We start from the raw sequence: 15137 nt of genomic DNA on the forward strand, positions 1-15137 counted from the left end.
TCTTGTTAATTACTTTTGCACCCTGATATATTTTTTGAGTCGTCGAACCACCTCACTTTGGGGTCCTTAACCATGTAAATCCCCATAGGCGAAAAACTGTGTTCTGCTACCTTTAACCAAAGTGGGAATTCCCCAGGGACGGACAACAGCATTAAATTTGACTGATATGTTAGGTACTGACGTCGACTGACTTGAACTATAACATATTTGTTACCGTCAGACCCGCCGTTACCATGGCAACGGCCGCCAAGACCGCGCCCTATGCTTAAGTATAGGACTTAGTGTGAGCCAATACCCGCTCTTCCCCCCCCCTTTTTCCGCCGAAAAAAGACTAACCCCCAACCCCAATCACTCAGAAAGTTAGAATAAGGTCTGGCAAGGTCTTTGTAGAAGAAAAAGTCAACCAGAATATTAGATTTGTTGAGATAGTGAGACCAATTAGCGGCCCCACAGATAGCCCTTGTACGGGGCCGACACCTGTGCTAGGCGTCGAAGTGCAAAGTTGGCCATATCTCAGGAACCATTTGGATTTCTGCTCTAAAACTTGGTACGGTTTTATATCTTGACTAGTTTTATCGTATGAGCGGAAAAAAATCCAAGGTCAAGTTTGCTTAAGGTCGCATAACACAGTATTTATGGGCGACCCCCGTGGACATAAGTAGATCGGGCACAAAATAGGTCGTCGCAGTTCTTGAAAAGCCATAGAAATTTTTCTGTGCACGTCAGCGAGTCGGAAACTGTGGTGAATAGTAGAGGGATACGTAAGTTTTGAGGCTGTATGAGTTGGGTTACGATGTTTGTTTGGCTGGGTAGAATTTCGCGCACGAATCCGGTTCCCGCTACTTCCGTGTGTCGGCTGCAGTATGGTGACCTCCGCTGGGGGTCATTTCAAAGTGTTCTTTCTGGGAAAACGAGACGACAAACTTCATCTCGTTTTCACATATGTTGTAGATTATACCCTCAACTCCAACATATCGAATTCTTGTTAATTACTTTTGCACCCTGATATATTTTTTGAGTCGTCGAACCACCTCACTTTGGGGTCCTTAACCATGTAAATCCCCATAGGCGAAAAACTGTGTTCTGCTACCTTAAGAATTACAGTTTGGCATTATCACTATTAAGAACTGATGATGCAAAGGACCTAATGCTGTGGGTGATGGGTACACCACCTATCAGTTCACTACAGAACTGCTGCAATGTTGACTGAACATAAAATGTCTAAAAATTTGCATTACTTTCAATCCATGCATGATTTTATCAATAGTAAATAATACAACAGTTTGCAAATTTTTTATTTCTGTGCAGTAAGAAGTATAACTGTGAGTGTGACCTTGAGTGCCTGTTGGTGATCAGACATGAGTTTAGCGATCTCTCCTGAGGCAGTCTTCAGGGCTTCATGGGCCTCCTGGTTCTCCTTCTCCAGCTGATGATAGGCCTCCCACAAATAAGGAACAACAGGCTGTATGTGTCAATGAAGGTAACACACAGGTAACAAGATACACCAACAAGCAGTTACTCTGATAAAGCAACTGGATATGATATGGCAAATGGTCTGACGTTCCAGGTAGCATCCACTACCTTTTGTCAGTGACACTGTCAGAAATGATCTGCTAAACAACATGTTATGCATGACTTTTCTTGTAACCTGGTATTCAAATCTGCATTATTAGTAGTTTCGACAGGAGCTTAAATGAGAGTTCATCCCACCTTCTGCTCCTGGAGGATCCTTCGAGCATTTTCTGCCTCTCCTCTCAGCTCCACGTTCTGTCTCTTCAGGTCAGCAACTATCCTCTGGTTTACCTGCATGAAGCAAATATGTGCCAATATGAACTATCTGAAGTTTGCAGGGAGAGGACCAATGTCCGTGAGCAAATTAGGAATGTCAAAATCACTACAATAACATTGAATACATTTTAATAAATCTAGAAAATGTGTATCCCTGTAGTCTGTATAATGCAAACTCTGCTGTCCAGCATTTAACAACCCTTCCCAGCAGATGTTGAATGGGCTGCTATAAGTATGATTTAATCAGGCTATGCTACTTCAGTATGGTGATTCAATACAAAATAATATCTTAACCATAAATGTAGAATGTACTAGTACGTGATGGCATTTACCAGTAACACTTGAATAGGAGTAACTAAAATTGTTAACAGGACTTACCTGATGTTCTCCTACAAATTTTTTCATCTCTCTTTCCCTTATTTCTGGAAAAGGAATAAAAAGCCTGAGGCATGCACAGTAAGACTTCAATACTGTTACACAGAAAGAACTTATAATTACAAGATGACTCAACCAGGGCAGGACCTGGCCCTCTATCACGGGATAGAAATTTGATCGTTGGGACAGAAAAAATTCACCCAAAATCCAATCCAAAATCATCCAAAAATATGAACTTTATGACATGAAATATGAACTTTATGACATGAAATTGATGAAAGCTTGTAAGCTTGAAGTGACAGATTTAAGAATCAAATTTAAACACGGCCTCCCAAACAATGAGTGGAACAGAAATAAACTTTAAAGCTGGAAACAATCCTGAACTCAAACTATAATGGCAATGCCTACTCAGGTAACCAGGATTTCTACATGAAAAATAGCAGAATACATACAGATAGAATAAAACTAGTGAAACAACAAAGTCTGTAATGTACAGTGAACTGACCAGTTTCTGCCCTGAGTGTCCTGACCAACTCTTCCATCTGTTCTCGTATCATCTGTTCCTTCTTTAAGTCATCCCTTGCCTGCATAGTCTCCTTCCTCAGTACATTACAGTCTGAAGACAGCGTGTCGACCTGGAAGTTCACAAAATGTGTTTGGTCTGACTTTCCTTCTAGTCTGATGATGACAATAGCTTTTTGCTTGGATTCTAGTTTAGAGAAGTGTCAATTTCAAAGTATGGCCCTCAGGATTAAAGATTTTACCTACTTACACCAAAAGATATTCCTGGCCCAATGCATAAAGTATCAACAGTCTATGATATGCAAGATCGACTGTAACTTCCTCCATGTAGTAACATTGTCACCCGTTATATTCGATATCAATGCTTGTTTAATCTTCTTGCCCATCCCTGTACCCAATACAAATGTGGTTAAAATCTTTGCAGGCTCAATGTTAATGGTACAGTCATTAACGGTACTTTTATAATGCCATTTTACCTCATGCCTCTCAGTTTCCACCACCCCTTCCATACTGTGTATTCTGGTCAGAAGTGTAGCATGGGATTCCTCAAGACTGGCCCGGAGACTGCTTTCACGGGACAGCTCTTCTTTTATCTATAAGAAATACAACACTCTACATCAAGTCTCTTAGTAGTATAGATTTTAACACTAGATTTTAATTGTCAATTGTTAGAAGCGGATCTTATTGGCAAACTGCCTCCTATTCGATGATATGATGTATGATATGATAGTATAGACATATTGAATAACAAGGAAATACCTATTCAAAAGTAAATAGGACACCTGGATTTTTGTAAATCACTACAAATGTAACATTTTTTGTATCTACAAAACAGTATAGAACTCACCTCATTTAGCCTTCTTGACAACTTTTGTTTCGTGCCCTTTAACTCTTCATACCTAGCTGTCAGCTCACTCTGTATGATTACATGTGTAGCATTAGGGTAGATGCGTTAACAAAAATTGTGGCACACCATTTACATATAATGAGCTGAAAACGGTATCATGGGATTGAGACATAGTATCAGCACAGCAATTTGAAACATAGGTTTGAGACTAGTATGAGACAAAGAATTGAGAACACTTGGTATCTAACTACATACAGTTCTTCCTTCATCCTTCTATGGAATCCTACATGCATTCCCAGGGCTCGAAATACTGGGTGCATGTGCACCCAGGTGCACCCAAAATTGGAGATGTGCACCCAATCTTTTTCTGTGGGTGCACAGGGTGCATCCAAATATTTTCTTAGGTTTGTGTATGTAAAGATATCAAAGTATACTAGTATACATCATATTCTTGACATCTAAGTGTTAGAAAGATAATAAAAATGTCTATTATGGTAATTGTTTAAGAATTTAATAGCTTGTAACTTAGTTTTATTTCTAGGTTATTACTTCAATTCATTAAATAAGTGGTGCACCCAAAAATTTTTTGCCGCACCCAAAATTTTTTTGGTGCACCCAATTTCTTAAGCTGGGTGCACCAGTGCACCTAATCCCAAAAATGAATTTCGAGCCCTGATTCCATATCCATTCATTCATCCCATCATTCTTTCAGTGCTTCCTTCCTTCCCTTATTCAATGAATAAGCTGTATGATTACAAAGACCCTGTCACACAGCATGAAATATTATCAGCCATCAAGCCTAAATGACATTTTCCTTTGTAATATACTAATAATATATATGCCAGAGATTCTGACAATCATTGAGCAACTTAAACTTTGAAGAGATCAATGCCATGTGATGGGACAGATTTTCAAGTAAAAAACTACTCTCCAGTCTTGAGCAAAATTTAGATTTTGCGGACCTCCTGGTGATTACTAACAATACCGCCAAAGTTCATCCACGGTATAACTGGGGCTTGATGAACACAATATGTTACAAAATTAACTAAATCAAAAAACAGTTCCCTGACCTTCTCAGTGTTGGAGACCTCCAGTGCATTTTGTAACTGTTGTACATCCAGGACTGCCGTCTCCCTCCTGTTCTCAGCCTCCTCCACGTCTCTCTGTAACCGCTCCTGACGACCTTTCAACTTCTTCACCTCGCGGTCGTAAGCCTCCACAGCAGCCGCCATCTGTTCATTGGCTCCCTGGATGGGGGGATGACCAAGATGTTGATGAATGATTGGATAAGGAAAAAATCTACAGAGTACAGTACAACATGTAACTATATTGATAGCAAATAAGTAAACTGCACTCTTCTAGTACTGTAAAGTTTTATCTACCAATATCCTAGGCACATGATAAGCCTGTAACAGTGAGAATAGCTTATGAAAAAGACTACAACTTACAAGCTACTGCTGTTTTTTTTCTTGTTGAAACATCTGAGAATGTTGACCAGTATCCTTTCTGGGGAATTTCAGGCAGAGTAGCAATGTTCAATTACTGGTCAAAATTTTGCATGTGATTGTGAACAATAAACAAACATGTAAATTTGCTGTTGGACTATAACATTTGAGGCCAGAACTTACGAGCTGCTTCAGGAGTATCTTTTATTACACCATCTCCTATGTGAGTCAAAGCACAATAAAGTCGTCATTTTCTATCTAAACATACAATACCTGAGTATCTTTCCCCCTCAAGTCTTTCTCAGCCTGCAGTGTAACCAGGTTCAGCTTCAGTGACTGTATAGTGCTCTCAGTCCTGCACACCCTCGCCACTAGTTCCTCATACTTTTTCTGCAGCACCTCGGGGGCCACCTGAGCTGCCCTGTGCTGGAACGGACTGATGGGACCCTGTACGCCAGGATCCAGGGCCTGTGATCCGGCCTGTCGTTGTGACATGATCACACGTGGATCAAACCCCATCTCAGCTAGCTGTGACAGAAGACTGTGGGTGTCGCCCTCCGTGGACTGGAGACGACTTTCTAAGACGTGCAGAGTGTCCTTGGTTGGTGACCCTGGGGGCCCCCGTGAGGCGGGGATGACTTGTCGTTGGCGTGACATTTTGCCACTATAGGCACTGTGAAGACAAATTCATACTGAGCAGGGATGTAGCTTACAGTAATACAGATTACTTATGGCAGCTTGAGAATCAACAACATTTAGTTTGTAGCCAGGTAGGATGCATCTGAACTCTCCCAATTATGTTCCCAGAAAGTACAATATATTAGACGTAACTGTTATGATTTACGAAGAACCTTCAAAAATTTGTGTCTGGTGTTTTGGGCATCACTAAGGAGCTTGGCATAATTTTTTTTATCATGCCCAAAAAACTTGAATAAGTAAAAAGTTTGTTTTATGTTCTTGTTGTTTATCTTGCAAGTATACAAAAGTAACGGGTTCCGCGCTGGTGTTCCAGTGCTGAACTATGGGTCGAATCGGCCTCAGCACTGGTTTTCCAGTGCTGAAGAAACGTCAGCACTGGTTTTCCAGTGCTGAACGGCCTTGTTCGAGTGCTGAAGCTCCCTCAGCACTGGAATTCCAGTGCTGAACCCAATGCGAGCACTGGATTTCCAGTGCTGAACTTCTCCGAGCACTGGTTTTCCAGTGCTGAACTACCGTCAGCACTCGGGTACCAGTGCTGAACTCGCGGCAGAGGTCATTCAGCACTGGTTACCCAGTGCTGAAACCGCCGTCAGCACTGGAACCGAGTGCTGATATACAAAAGTAACGGGTTCAGCACTGGATTTACCAGTGCTCGGTAACTTTTCAGCACTGGAATACCAGTGCTGTAAAAACTTCAGCTCTGGGCTTCCAGTGCTGACATTTATAAAGCACTGGAACGTTCCAGTGCTGAACGTTATATCTGTTCTTACATTTTCAATATCACAAAGAAACGAGAAGAAGCCGAATGTACGCAGTAGATTACGATCCTTGAGTAGTGTAGATTCATTGTATCATTATATCATGTTGTATCATTTGTTGTGACCTGTACTAAACCCAGTGGGTATGAATGTACAAGAAAGGTCTTCATTCATTCAATATTCGTGTACTAGTAGCATACGTCCGTACGGCTGTCTGAGTTATTTCCTTTAGACTTAGGTTTATCTGTGCGTGTTATTTAATATCCAATCAGATCTTGCGTGGCACTAGCTTTTACTAGCTTTAGACTAGAGTAGAGACTTGTGATATTGTTAATTGTGTATACAGTTAATGGCACTCAAGTTTCTTTTCTTTTGTTCAATTGATAGAAAATTTCAAATTACTAATCACATATTCTATACTTGTGGCAAAGTAGTGTCTTTTTAGTCAGAGGTAGACAACTAACAGTTGGTCTATCTGTGTGGTAAAGAGATCGCTTGTTTTTTATTACAAAGAATAGGTAGTTACAGGTGGACGACACATTCTGCTTGTGCGGCAAAGTAACATCATTTAAAAAACAATAGGTAGTCAGAATTAGACAACTAACAGTTGGTCTATCTGTGTGGTAAAGAGATTGCTTGTTTTTTGTTTTTTTTACAAAGAATAGGTAGTTACAGGTGGACGACACATTCTGCTTGTGCGGAAAAGTAGCATCATTTAAAAAACAATAGGTAGTCAGAGTTAGACAACTAACAGTTGGTCTATCTGTGTGGTAAAGAGATCGCTTTTTTTTACAAAGAATAGGTAGTTACAGGTGGACGGCACATTCTGCTTGTGTGGCAAAGAAGCATCATTTAAAAAAACATTGTATAATACAGTTGTCCATTTATATTTTGTTACAGAATGTAAGTTCTTTTCACCAACTTTATACATTCTATACTCGGTTTCCAGTGCAGAATATTTGTCAGCACTGGATTTCCAGAGCTGAAATGTCCTCAGCACTGGAAATCCAGTGCTGATTGTAGTCTCAGCACTCGGTTTCCAGTGCTGACAGGAGGGCTTCGAGTGCTGAAGCTGCCTCAGCACTGGATTTCCAGTGCTGAACTGCCGTCAGCACTCGGGTACCAGTGCTGAACTCGCGGCAGAGGTCATTCAGCACTGGTTACCCAGTGCTGAAACCGCCGTCAGCACTGATTGTAGTCTCAGCACTCGGTTTCCAGTGCTGACAGGAGGGCTTCGAGTGCTGAAGCTGCCTCAGCACTGGATTTCCAGTGCTGACGCCGGCTCAGCACTGGATTTCCAGTGCTGACGACCACTTCAGCACTGGTGTTCCAGTGCTGGCAGAGGAGACCGTTACTTTTGTATATTTGCGTTTATCTTTCTTTTCGCAACCATTGTCTGGCCATAAGCATTCTTCTGCAGACAGACATGTGAAGTTTGTACTAATTTCTAACAAACCAAAACAAATAATTTACTAGTACCCCCCTCCCCACAATTCACTGTCGAAATTCAACTATTCCTAATGACGACTCTGAGGTAGATCTAAACTTGTAGTACCTACCTTTCGATTAAGGTGCTCCTAGAAAGCCAGTCGGTATGACTTCCCTTCTAAACTGCGCTTGATATTCGAGAAAACGCCGGTTTCCGTGACTTTCTTGTTTTCAAACAAGTTGAACTGGCGGCCATTTTGGCTTCCCTGTCGTTATTGGTGAGATATCACGTGATCACTTAGGCCGGGAACGAGATGACTTCTCGGTTCCGGGGTAGTTCACTTGAGGTCAAAACAGGTGGTTGCTGTGTTTTTCAGTGTTTTTGACGAGTTTTAATTCGGTCTGAAACGTATTCGTCATCCTATTATGTGTATTTTAACATTTGCGTTTTTTCTGCGTAGGGGGACTGCGTAGGGGCACTGGATTTGCAAAAAGGTTTGAATACACAATACAGCATGTTACAGAATGCGGCCGCGAAAGAAAAGAAGAAAATCCATGAAAAATGTTTTGGATCCGGACTGTGTGTGGCAAAACGCAACAGTATAAACGGCAAATGGCGAAAAAAAGGAAAAAGAGTTGGGTCCCACTGTATTGGCCGGGCTGAGACGCAGTGCCTATTCACGGGCGCGATCCCGCTACTGATCGACACGGGGACTTTTGCCTGCTTTGTTTCCAACCTGGGCCGGTGCGTCCCTCCTTAGACGACCTGGTTGCCCTGGGCTCCCCCGGGGAAACCATATCGATGCCGAACTTAGCGTGGACGCCCGATCGCCATAGGACAGCACGCCCCAGAACCCCCGGCCTCAAGCGGTCCACCAACCCCAGCCTCCAGGTAGCTGGATTACAGGCGCGCGCCACCACGCCCAGCTGAGAGACGGGCTGCCATTTTACGGGTATGAGTGTTTGTATCACGTGATCAAGGTGTACTTTGTACAAATGTCGCTGAGTGGTGTCACAAGTAATGCCCCCTTGTAAAATTGATCCGAAGTACGCGAAAAAGCTGAAGACAGTACATTACTTTTAATTTTTGATCTGAAGTACATTAATTTTGTACTTTTTATTAACGTTACGTTATATCAAAAACAGGCTTTTTCTTTCGTTTGTGAAATCTTCTTCATGGTATTCCACACATTTTTATATATTGGGTAATGCATTCAATTGAGTTCATACTATAGTATGTGACATCTCCATGTGAAATTCACACGGTTCGTTCCCTACTTCTACCTATAGAAAGGAATACTGAAACTCATGATTAGCCCGACTCGATTGTAATACTATATCAAGGACTTGTGTTGGCCCTTCTTGTTAAGTTAATTTAGGATGTTACGTCTTATTTAATTCTATACACCTATTTTGCATTTTGTGTAAAAGTCGTTGCCATACATTACAACTGTCGTGCAATAAAGTTCTTCTTCTTCTATATACTCGTTGTTATATTAAATGTTCTTGCTCCTACCAAGGAGGTTATATCACATGTGTTATAACCTCCTTGCTCCTACCAAGGAGGTTTCAACCTCCTTGCTCCTACCGTTTACACAACCACCTCACCAACAACATTACATGGCCCGGCCTCCATCCTCGTGAGAACTTCGGGGCGTCGCATGATAACGTGGTCTGGCTATCTATTGGGGACTGTTTATTTTCCTTAAGTGTAATGGCACTTAAGGGCTACACGTTATGAATACAGTACTACGCAAAGATTCTCTCCCCATTGTTCAGTCATTGAATCTCCCTCTAGCTGTTCCCTGCCGGAACAGAACGGGAGATATTGTCAACCTACGTATACTAGTACTTTTCAGGTACGAGTCTTTGTGCTCTTTCTTCTGTTGCGACTCTTTCTATCCACCCCAAATGTCACACCTATGGCTGTTGAATCTGCACTTTTCATGGTTACAATAGCATGACTTATTTCAATCTTTGATAGGTGTTATTAGTATGTCATCTGTCATTCTTGTTGTTCCTCAAGACGGGTGGTATTAGATGCTTGAAGTAGCAAATAGTCGCTTTATATTGTTTCCAGTTGCAACTTTGAGTATCTTTTTTGTTGTGTTGTGTTCCCTGACTCCTTGTAGTGCTTTGTTGACTACGATTGACGACCAGGAACACTGCTATTTGAGCAGACAACTTTAATCTAACTTTCTACTCTGATTCCATGTGACTAGTGTAGTGATACAAAAATAGCGTAGTGATTTGACTGGAAGTAATTCGGTCCAAGGCCCCATAAGGCGTGCTGGGCCTTGCCTGATGACATTATCTGGATATGTAACATCCCCCTTTCTTTTAAGTAGAACAGTCTATGGCTGGAGTGTTGTCTAGAGTCCTTGTCCAGCTCTTTTTCTTTATGCTTGATCTCTATACTTCAACTGAATATATATACATTTTTGTTTGTAAGAAAAATATATGTTTCATGCAACTTTTGTTAACTCTTAACATAACACGATTGAACTGAACATAACATTGTATATACTGGTGGTATAGTGACACAAAGTGGTTGCTATTCTACTGAAGTCTGATACTTCTGTATAAGTAGTATCTATCTTGATACTTGTTCATTTCATTGTCCGTGATTGTCCGTGATTGTCCTTGACTTTGGTACTTGTTCTTGGGTGTGTTGTCTATTGTCTTCAGATATGTTTCTTACGTCAGACTTCTAGTAGATTAAACATGTACTTACTGATTACCCACGTGTGATTGAGTTTCTCCGTGCGTTTGTGTGTGTGAGAATGGGGAGAGCCACAGACTTTGATTATCGTAAAAAAGTGTCTGTGATTTACTTTCAACACATATGAACATGAAGAGAATCAAGTTTTGGTTCCATTTCCAGCCGGCTAGCGCCAAGCCAAAACAAGGACATTCAACATAACTTGACAGTAGAGAAATCTATATTTTCTAGGAAATGAGAATAGGCTTCCTCATATATTGCTATCCCATATCATACCATCGGGCATATCACGATGGACGCAAAAATAGCGGTCTACCTGAATTTCCAGGAGTGACATTAAGTCGCGTAACCCCGTAACTAGGATGGTGACCGCCGTTGTTGTAGCCTTTGTTGTATCCTGGCTGCCAGGACACATTATAAACTTGGTGTACGTCTCAAATACAATGATAGACAATAAGACATTGACATGCGGAACCTGGGCGTGCTTCATGCTACAGATCGTCAACTCTGTCTCCAACCCGTTTCTGTACGCTCTACTCGGAGACAGGTTTGGCTTCTACATCCGGGACATCATTTGTAGGAAAGGTGTGTGTAAACAAAGTGACAGCGATGGGAGGAAACAACGAAGGAAAAAAACACACAACGGACAAGCAACAAATAAAGAGACAGCTTCAACAAGCCTTTAATTTCAGGCCGACCGGTCATGCATATCATTTGATTTTTTTGTGCTATTTTGATATAGTGATGTAGGAATGTTTTAGAAAATGCAAATAGTGATTATAAGTCAGCTGTTAGCCTGCGGTCCTGTCAAAATTGTATCTAAATGAAACAGAAAAGCAACATTGCAATGAACTGTTGAATGAACATTACTGAAAGAGAATATCGTCATACAAGTCTTTTTTTTTATAGTATTATGTATTTGGTTTTCTTTGTATTTAGTTCAATTTTAGGCATTTATGATTGAATGGATACTATTTTGCAATTCGTTGACCTATGATCTGTGAAATATTTCAGTTGTATTTATTTTGAGTGTGATATTGTTATTTTGTATTGTTTTGTGTCGCTGATAATGATTCATTGCTTATGCTTATTTTGCAATGCACTTATTTGTATTAGATTTTTGTAATATCTTTGTTCCTTTTTTCATCTTATAATCATCACATTTGTTTTATGATTAATGCCTGCAAAGTTTAAAGGAATAGATAAATTAAAAATTGAACTAAATTATTTTAGGGGCCGGCTTTGTAGCTAGACAAACTTTCTTCTGCCGGCTCCACTCAGCAGATCTGATTATAATCAGAAAAGCCTTTTTGATTTATAGAGTGTGACTTGGTTAACCCAAGGAGCGGGAGGTTTTGCAATTGCCATGGTTTGAAATACAGGCATCTATGCTACATGAAGCTGTCTTCTCCACATGACGTATAGATGACGTATGGGGTCCTAGTCACGTGATTTGGTCATGTGACCATCTAGCCTGTCTTGATGGAGATCACCATGACGTCAGCTTTCCCCACGTCATCACCGCCTGTATAATCAAGACATATTGTTGTAAATATTGCACACTTTTTTTAAAGACTTTGCTCAGTGTAAAGACACAAACCACTTCGGGGCACTAACGCTCACTGCATATATCATGTAACGTCCTTGCATACATGTAGCAGCATCTCTTCTCCTTTAAGTCCCGCTTAGGCAAGCTCGACTAACTGACAATAGGCGAAGCACTAAGGCTGCTCGCTGCCCCATTTGGTCGGAATAGTTTGATCCATTCACACCAGGAAGGACCCCTCCTCTTTTCAGTAAGTGTGGCGGGTTCTTTTACGAGCTGGAGATATGGCTCTCTCCAAACACGAGACCTCCATAAGGACTCTAAACGATGTAACTGGTTGTAAACTGTATCAATATCAATACGCAACTAGCCCTTGATACAACAAGTAATGCCTTTTGATACCATCTATCATTTGGCGCTTTATAGGTCATAAGAAGATATGATGGGCCATTGTTTACCTGAGGAAAAGTAAAAAAAAAAAACGAAACAAATCTATGCTTTCCAGGTCATTTGAAAATATTGTAATCGTTTTCCCTCGGGGCAGCTTTAACAGGGGTGTTTGTTGGCCTTTCCGTATTACTTTAAGCATTACCGTGTCGTAGACCGAAGTAATTTGAAACCAAAACTATGAAAATTCCCGGGGAAGGGGGGGGGCGCTAATGGGCCTAGACCTGGGAGTGCGCGCAACTATACCAGCACCGTAGGGATACCGGGAGCCCCCTGATGGTATGGTTACCAGGCTAGGAGCTGACCTGTAGTCCAGTTGACGTGAGTTGACTTCCGTGAGAACAGGATGTGTGGCCGGCGCGGATCACGTTTCTCCCAGTTACACACGGTACCGCCTTCCCCCACCACCAGCCAACCCTCGTCTTTGGGACAGCCGCGATAGTTTCGGTTGATATAGAAACTCCTGAAAGATTTTTGATGGGACATTGAATTAAATAACAACTAATCGCCGTTACACGACCCAATTATCGGAGCCTGTCCGGAATTTTAACACAGAATCTGTAGATTCTGAGTGAAATGCCGTAACATCCATTGGCATAATACCGGTCGGTTTACTGCAATTTCTCAAGCAATGCTAATTTGGCAAATGATCAACGCATCATTTTCTCCAGTTACATGTTGCTGTTACAGCTTACCTTTGCCACTTCTTCTGTGTAAATTATTTTGTCTCTCTGGTCCTGCTAAAAACATAATATCGTAATTGGAACACACCGCGGAATTGCACGGAGAACGGGCGCGTGGTTGGAAGGGGGTGCACTATACCGGTCGAACGAAACACGGCACAATTAACTGCCGCTATGTACCTTTATTCATCCTCTGTTGTTCCTTTCTTTCCTGTTAGTAGTTGCACAAAACAAAAATCTGCATGAGCATACAAAAAGTCATGAGAAAATGGGCGTATACTGACAAGAATTTTCATTTAATTTTGGTCCGTCACAACCGCTATGACGTAAAACTTTACTGCTGGCCGTAGCATTAAAAATGGCGGGAAAATGGCGGCGTACGTTCAATTTGACCCATTCAGCCGTAGATCCGGGCTATTATGCAACGGTTCCTCACACTTTTACACGAGTTGTAGGTCACCAAAAGAAATTCAAGATTGCTGTTGAATCATGCTCGTCTTGTGCCGTGAGCACATGTGATTATTATCTACAAATCTGGCGATGAACGTGACAGTGTGTTTGTCCCACGACGAGCTCGCCTGCCCCGAAAATGACCTGAAAACTTTTGGCCTTGTTGTCTTCGAATGCATTGTTATCGATGCTTTGTAAATTATGTATTGGACACCTAGATGTCTGAAGTGTGCATACCTTAGAAATAACTATTGTTGCATGTGTAGATCTCTTTAAGTTCCACTATTTTTAATCGACCGGTATAAGGCTTATGACCGGTATTATGCCAATGCATGTTAACTACTAGGTCACCAGTATCGTGCTCAACATTTTCAATAAGCTCTTTCACACTTCCGAGTCAGAATGTGTAGCAACAGGAATTGTGGGTAATCTGTCAAAGGTGAAGGTCCTTGACATGTAGACGATTGGCATAACAAGGTTCAGACGTGTTTTGTTGATATATCAGGGGCCTTCATCTTTGGCATATTACCCAGAGTTCCTGTCGCCACGCATGCGTAGTCGGAAGTATGTAAGAGCCTATTGCGTACCTTGGGGCTTTGGGATTCCTCACCTCTCCTGGGATCGAGAAGATGTTGGTTGTTTCCGTTTTCAGGTCGGTCCATGGGGACGAGATGAGTCTCTCCTTGGAGAACCAGTTCATCTTGTCGCTGCCTTTACCGTCAAAGATCAACTCGCGCACTTCGGTTCCCTGTCTGTACGAGTACAGAGACACCTTCACCTGTAAAGCGATACAATGTCGTGATGTGCTCATATACCATTTTTACAGATCCTTTTGCATGCCGAGAAAAATGTAGAATACCGGATAAAACAGGTGGTACTCTCTGTGACGATATTATAAAATGAGAAGAAAGGATATAAATAAAAGAATACTATATAGTCTATTCCTAATACAGCTAAACGCACCAGCTGAACGCCAAGGGTTTCCCACTCTTCGACCAGGGGACTTTTGAAGTGGGCAGCAGGGAAGAGCAGGGGGTCGGACCCGAAGTCTTTGGAGAAGCCAGCTGTCCAAACGTCTCTCGCTTTCTCACCTCCAACTCCGGGTAGGATTCGGAAGACAGGCTGCCAGTCGCAATGTTTGGCTGAAAAGTAACGGAAACCCTTGGTTTGATAGAAACTTCAAACATTGCACCTAACCTAACAAAATTTTACGTTTTGGTCACAATTGCAACAAGAATGGTGTTAAAAACACCCTGGCGACGCTGGGTCTAATGGATTTGTGAGTCTCTATATGAAAAGGATGTTTATTAGCTAGCCATGCTCACAACACAGTCTTGCACGCACACATTTCCATGCAATGATTCCATCTTGGGAGAAGCCTCGCAAACATTTTATCAACTCTGCAGAAAAAGTTAAGCTTGCCTCAT

General features: G+C 41.6%; 2 protein-coding genes across 2 annotated transcripts in view; both read right to left on the reverse strand.

Annotated features, from left to right (window-relative positions):
* Nucleotides 1-8179, reverse strand: part of LOC118429986 (coiled-coil domain-containing protein 150-like) — an 11739-nt gene extending 3560 nt beyond the window's left edge. The window contains exons 1-9 of the mRNA XM_035840645.1: nt 7994-8179; nt 5251-5650; nt 4603-4779; nt 3533-3601; nt 3162-3278; nt 2669-2798; nt 2167-2210; nt 1711-1803; nt 1334-1441 (exon numbers count right to left, since the gene is read on the reverse strand). Of these exons, the coding sequence (XP_035696538.1) occupies nt 1334-1441; nt 1711-1803; nt 2167-2210; nt 2669-2798; nt 3162-3278; nt 3533-3601; nt 4603-4779; nt 5251-5634 (1122 nt within the window). The 5' untranslated portion in view covers nt 5635-5650; nt 7994-8179. The remainder of the gene's footprint in view (nt 1-1333; nt 1442-1710; nt 1804-2166; nt 2211-2668; nt 2799-3161; nt 3279-3532; nt 3602-4602; nt 4780-5250; nt 5651-7993) is intronic.
* Nucleotides 8180-12009: 3830 nt separating this feature from the next.
* The window catches only part of LOC118430125, a 21169-nt gene continuing 18041 nt past the window's right edge, over nt 12010-15137 (reverse strand). The window contains exons 3-6 of the mRNA XM_035840836.1: nt 14674-14852; nt 14298-14488; nt 12883-13040; nt 12010-12109 (exon numbers count right to left, since the gene is read on the reverse strand). Of these exons, the coding sequence (XP_035696729.1) occupies nt 12054-12109; nt 12883-13040; nt 14298-14488; nt 14674-14852 (584 nt within the window). The 3' untranslated portion in view covers nt 12010-12053. The remainder of the gene's footprint in view (nt 12110-12882; nt 13041-14297; nt 14489-14673; nt 14853-15137) is intronic.

The sequence above is a fragment of the Branchiostoma floridae genome, chromosome 14 (assembly GCF_000003815.2).
Source record: "Branchiostoma floridae strain S238N-H82 chromosome 14, Bfl_VNyyK, whole genome shotgun sequence".
Classification (NCBI taxonomy): Eukaryota; Metazoa; Chordata; class Leptocardii; order Amphioxiformes; family Branchiostomatidae; genus Branchiostoma; species Branchiostoma floridae.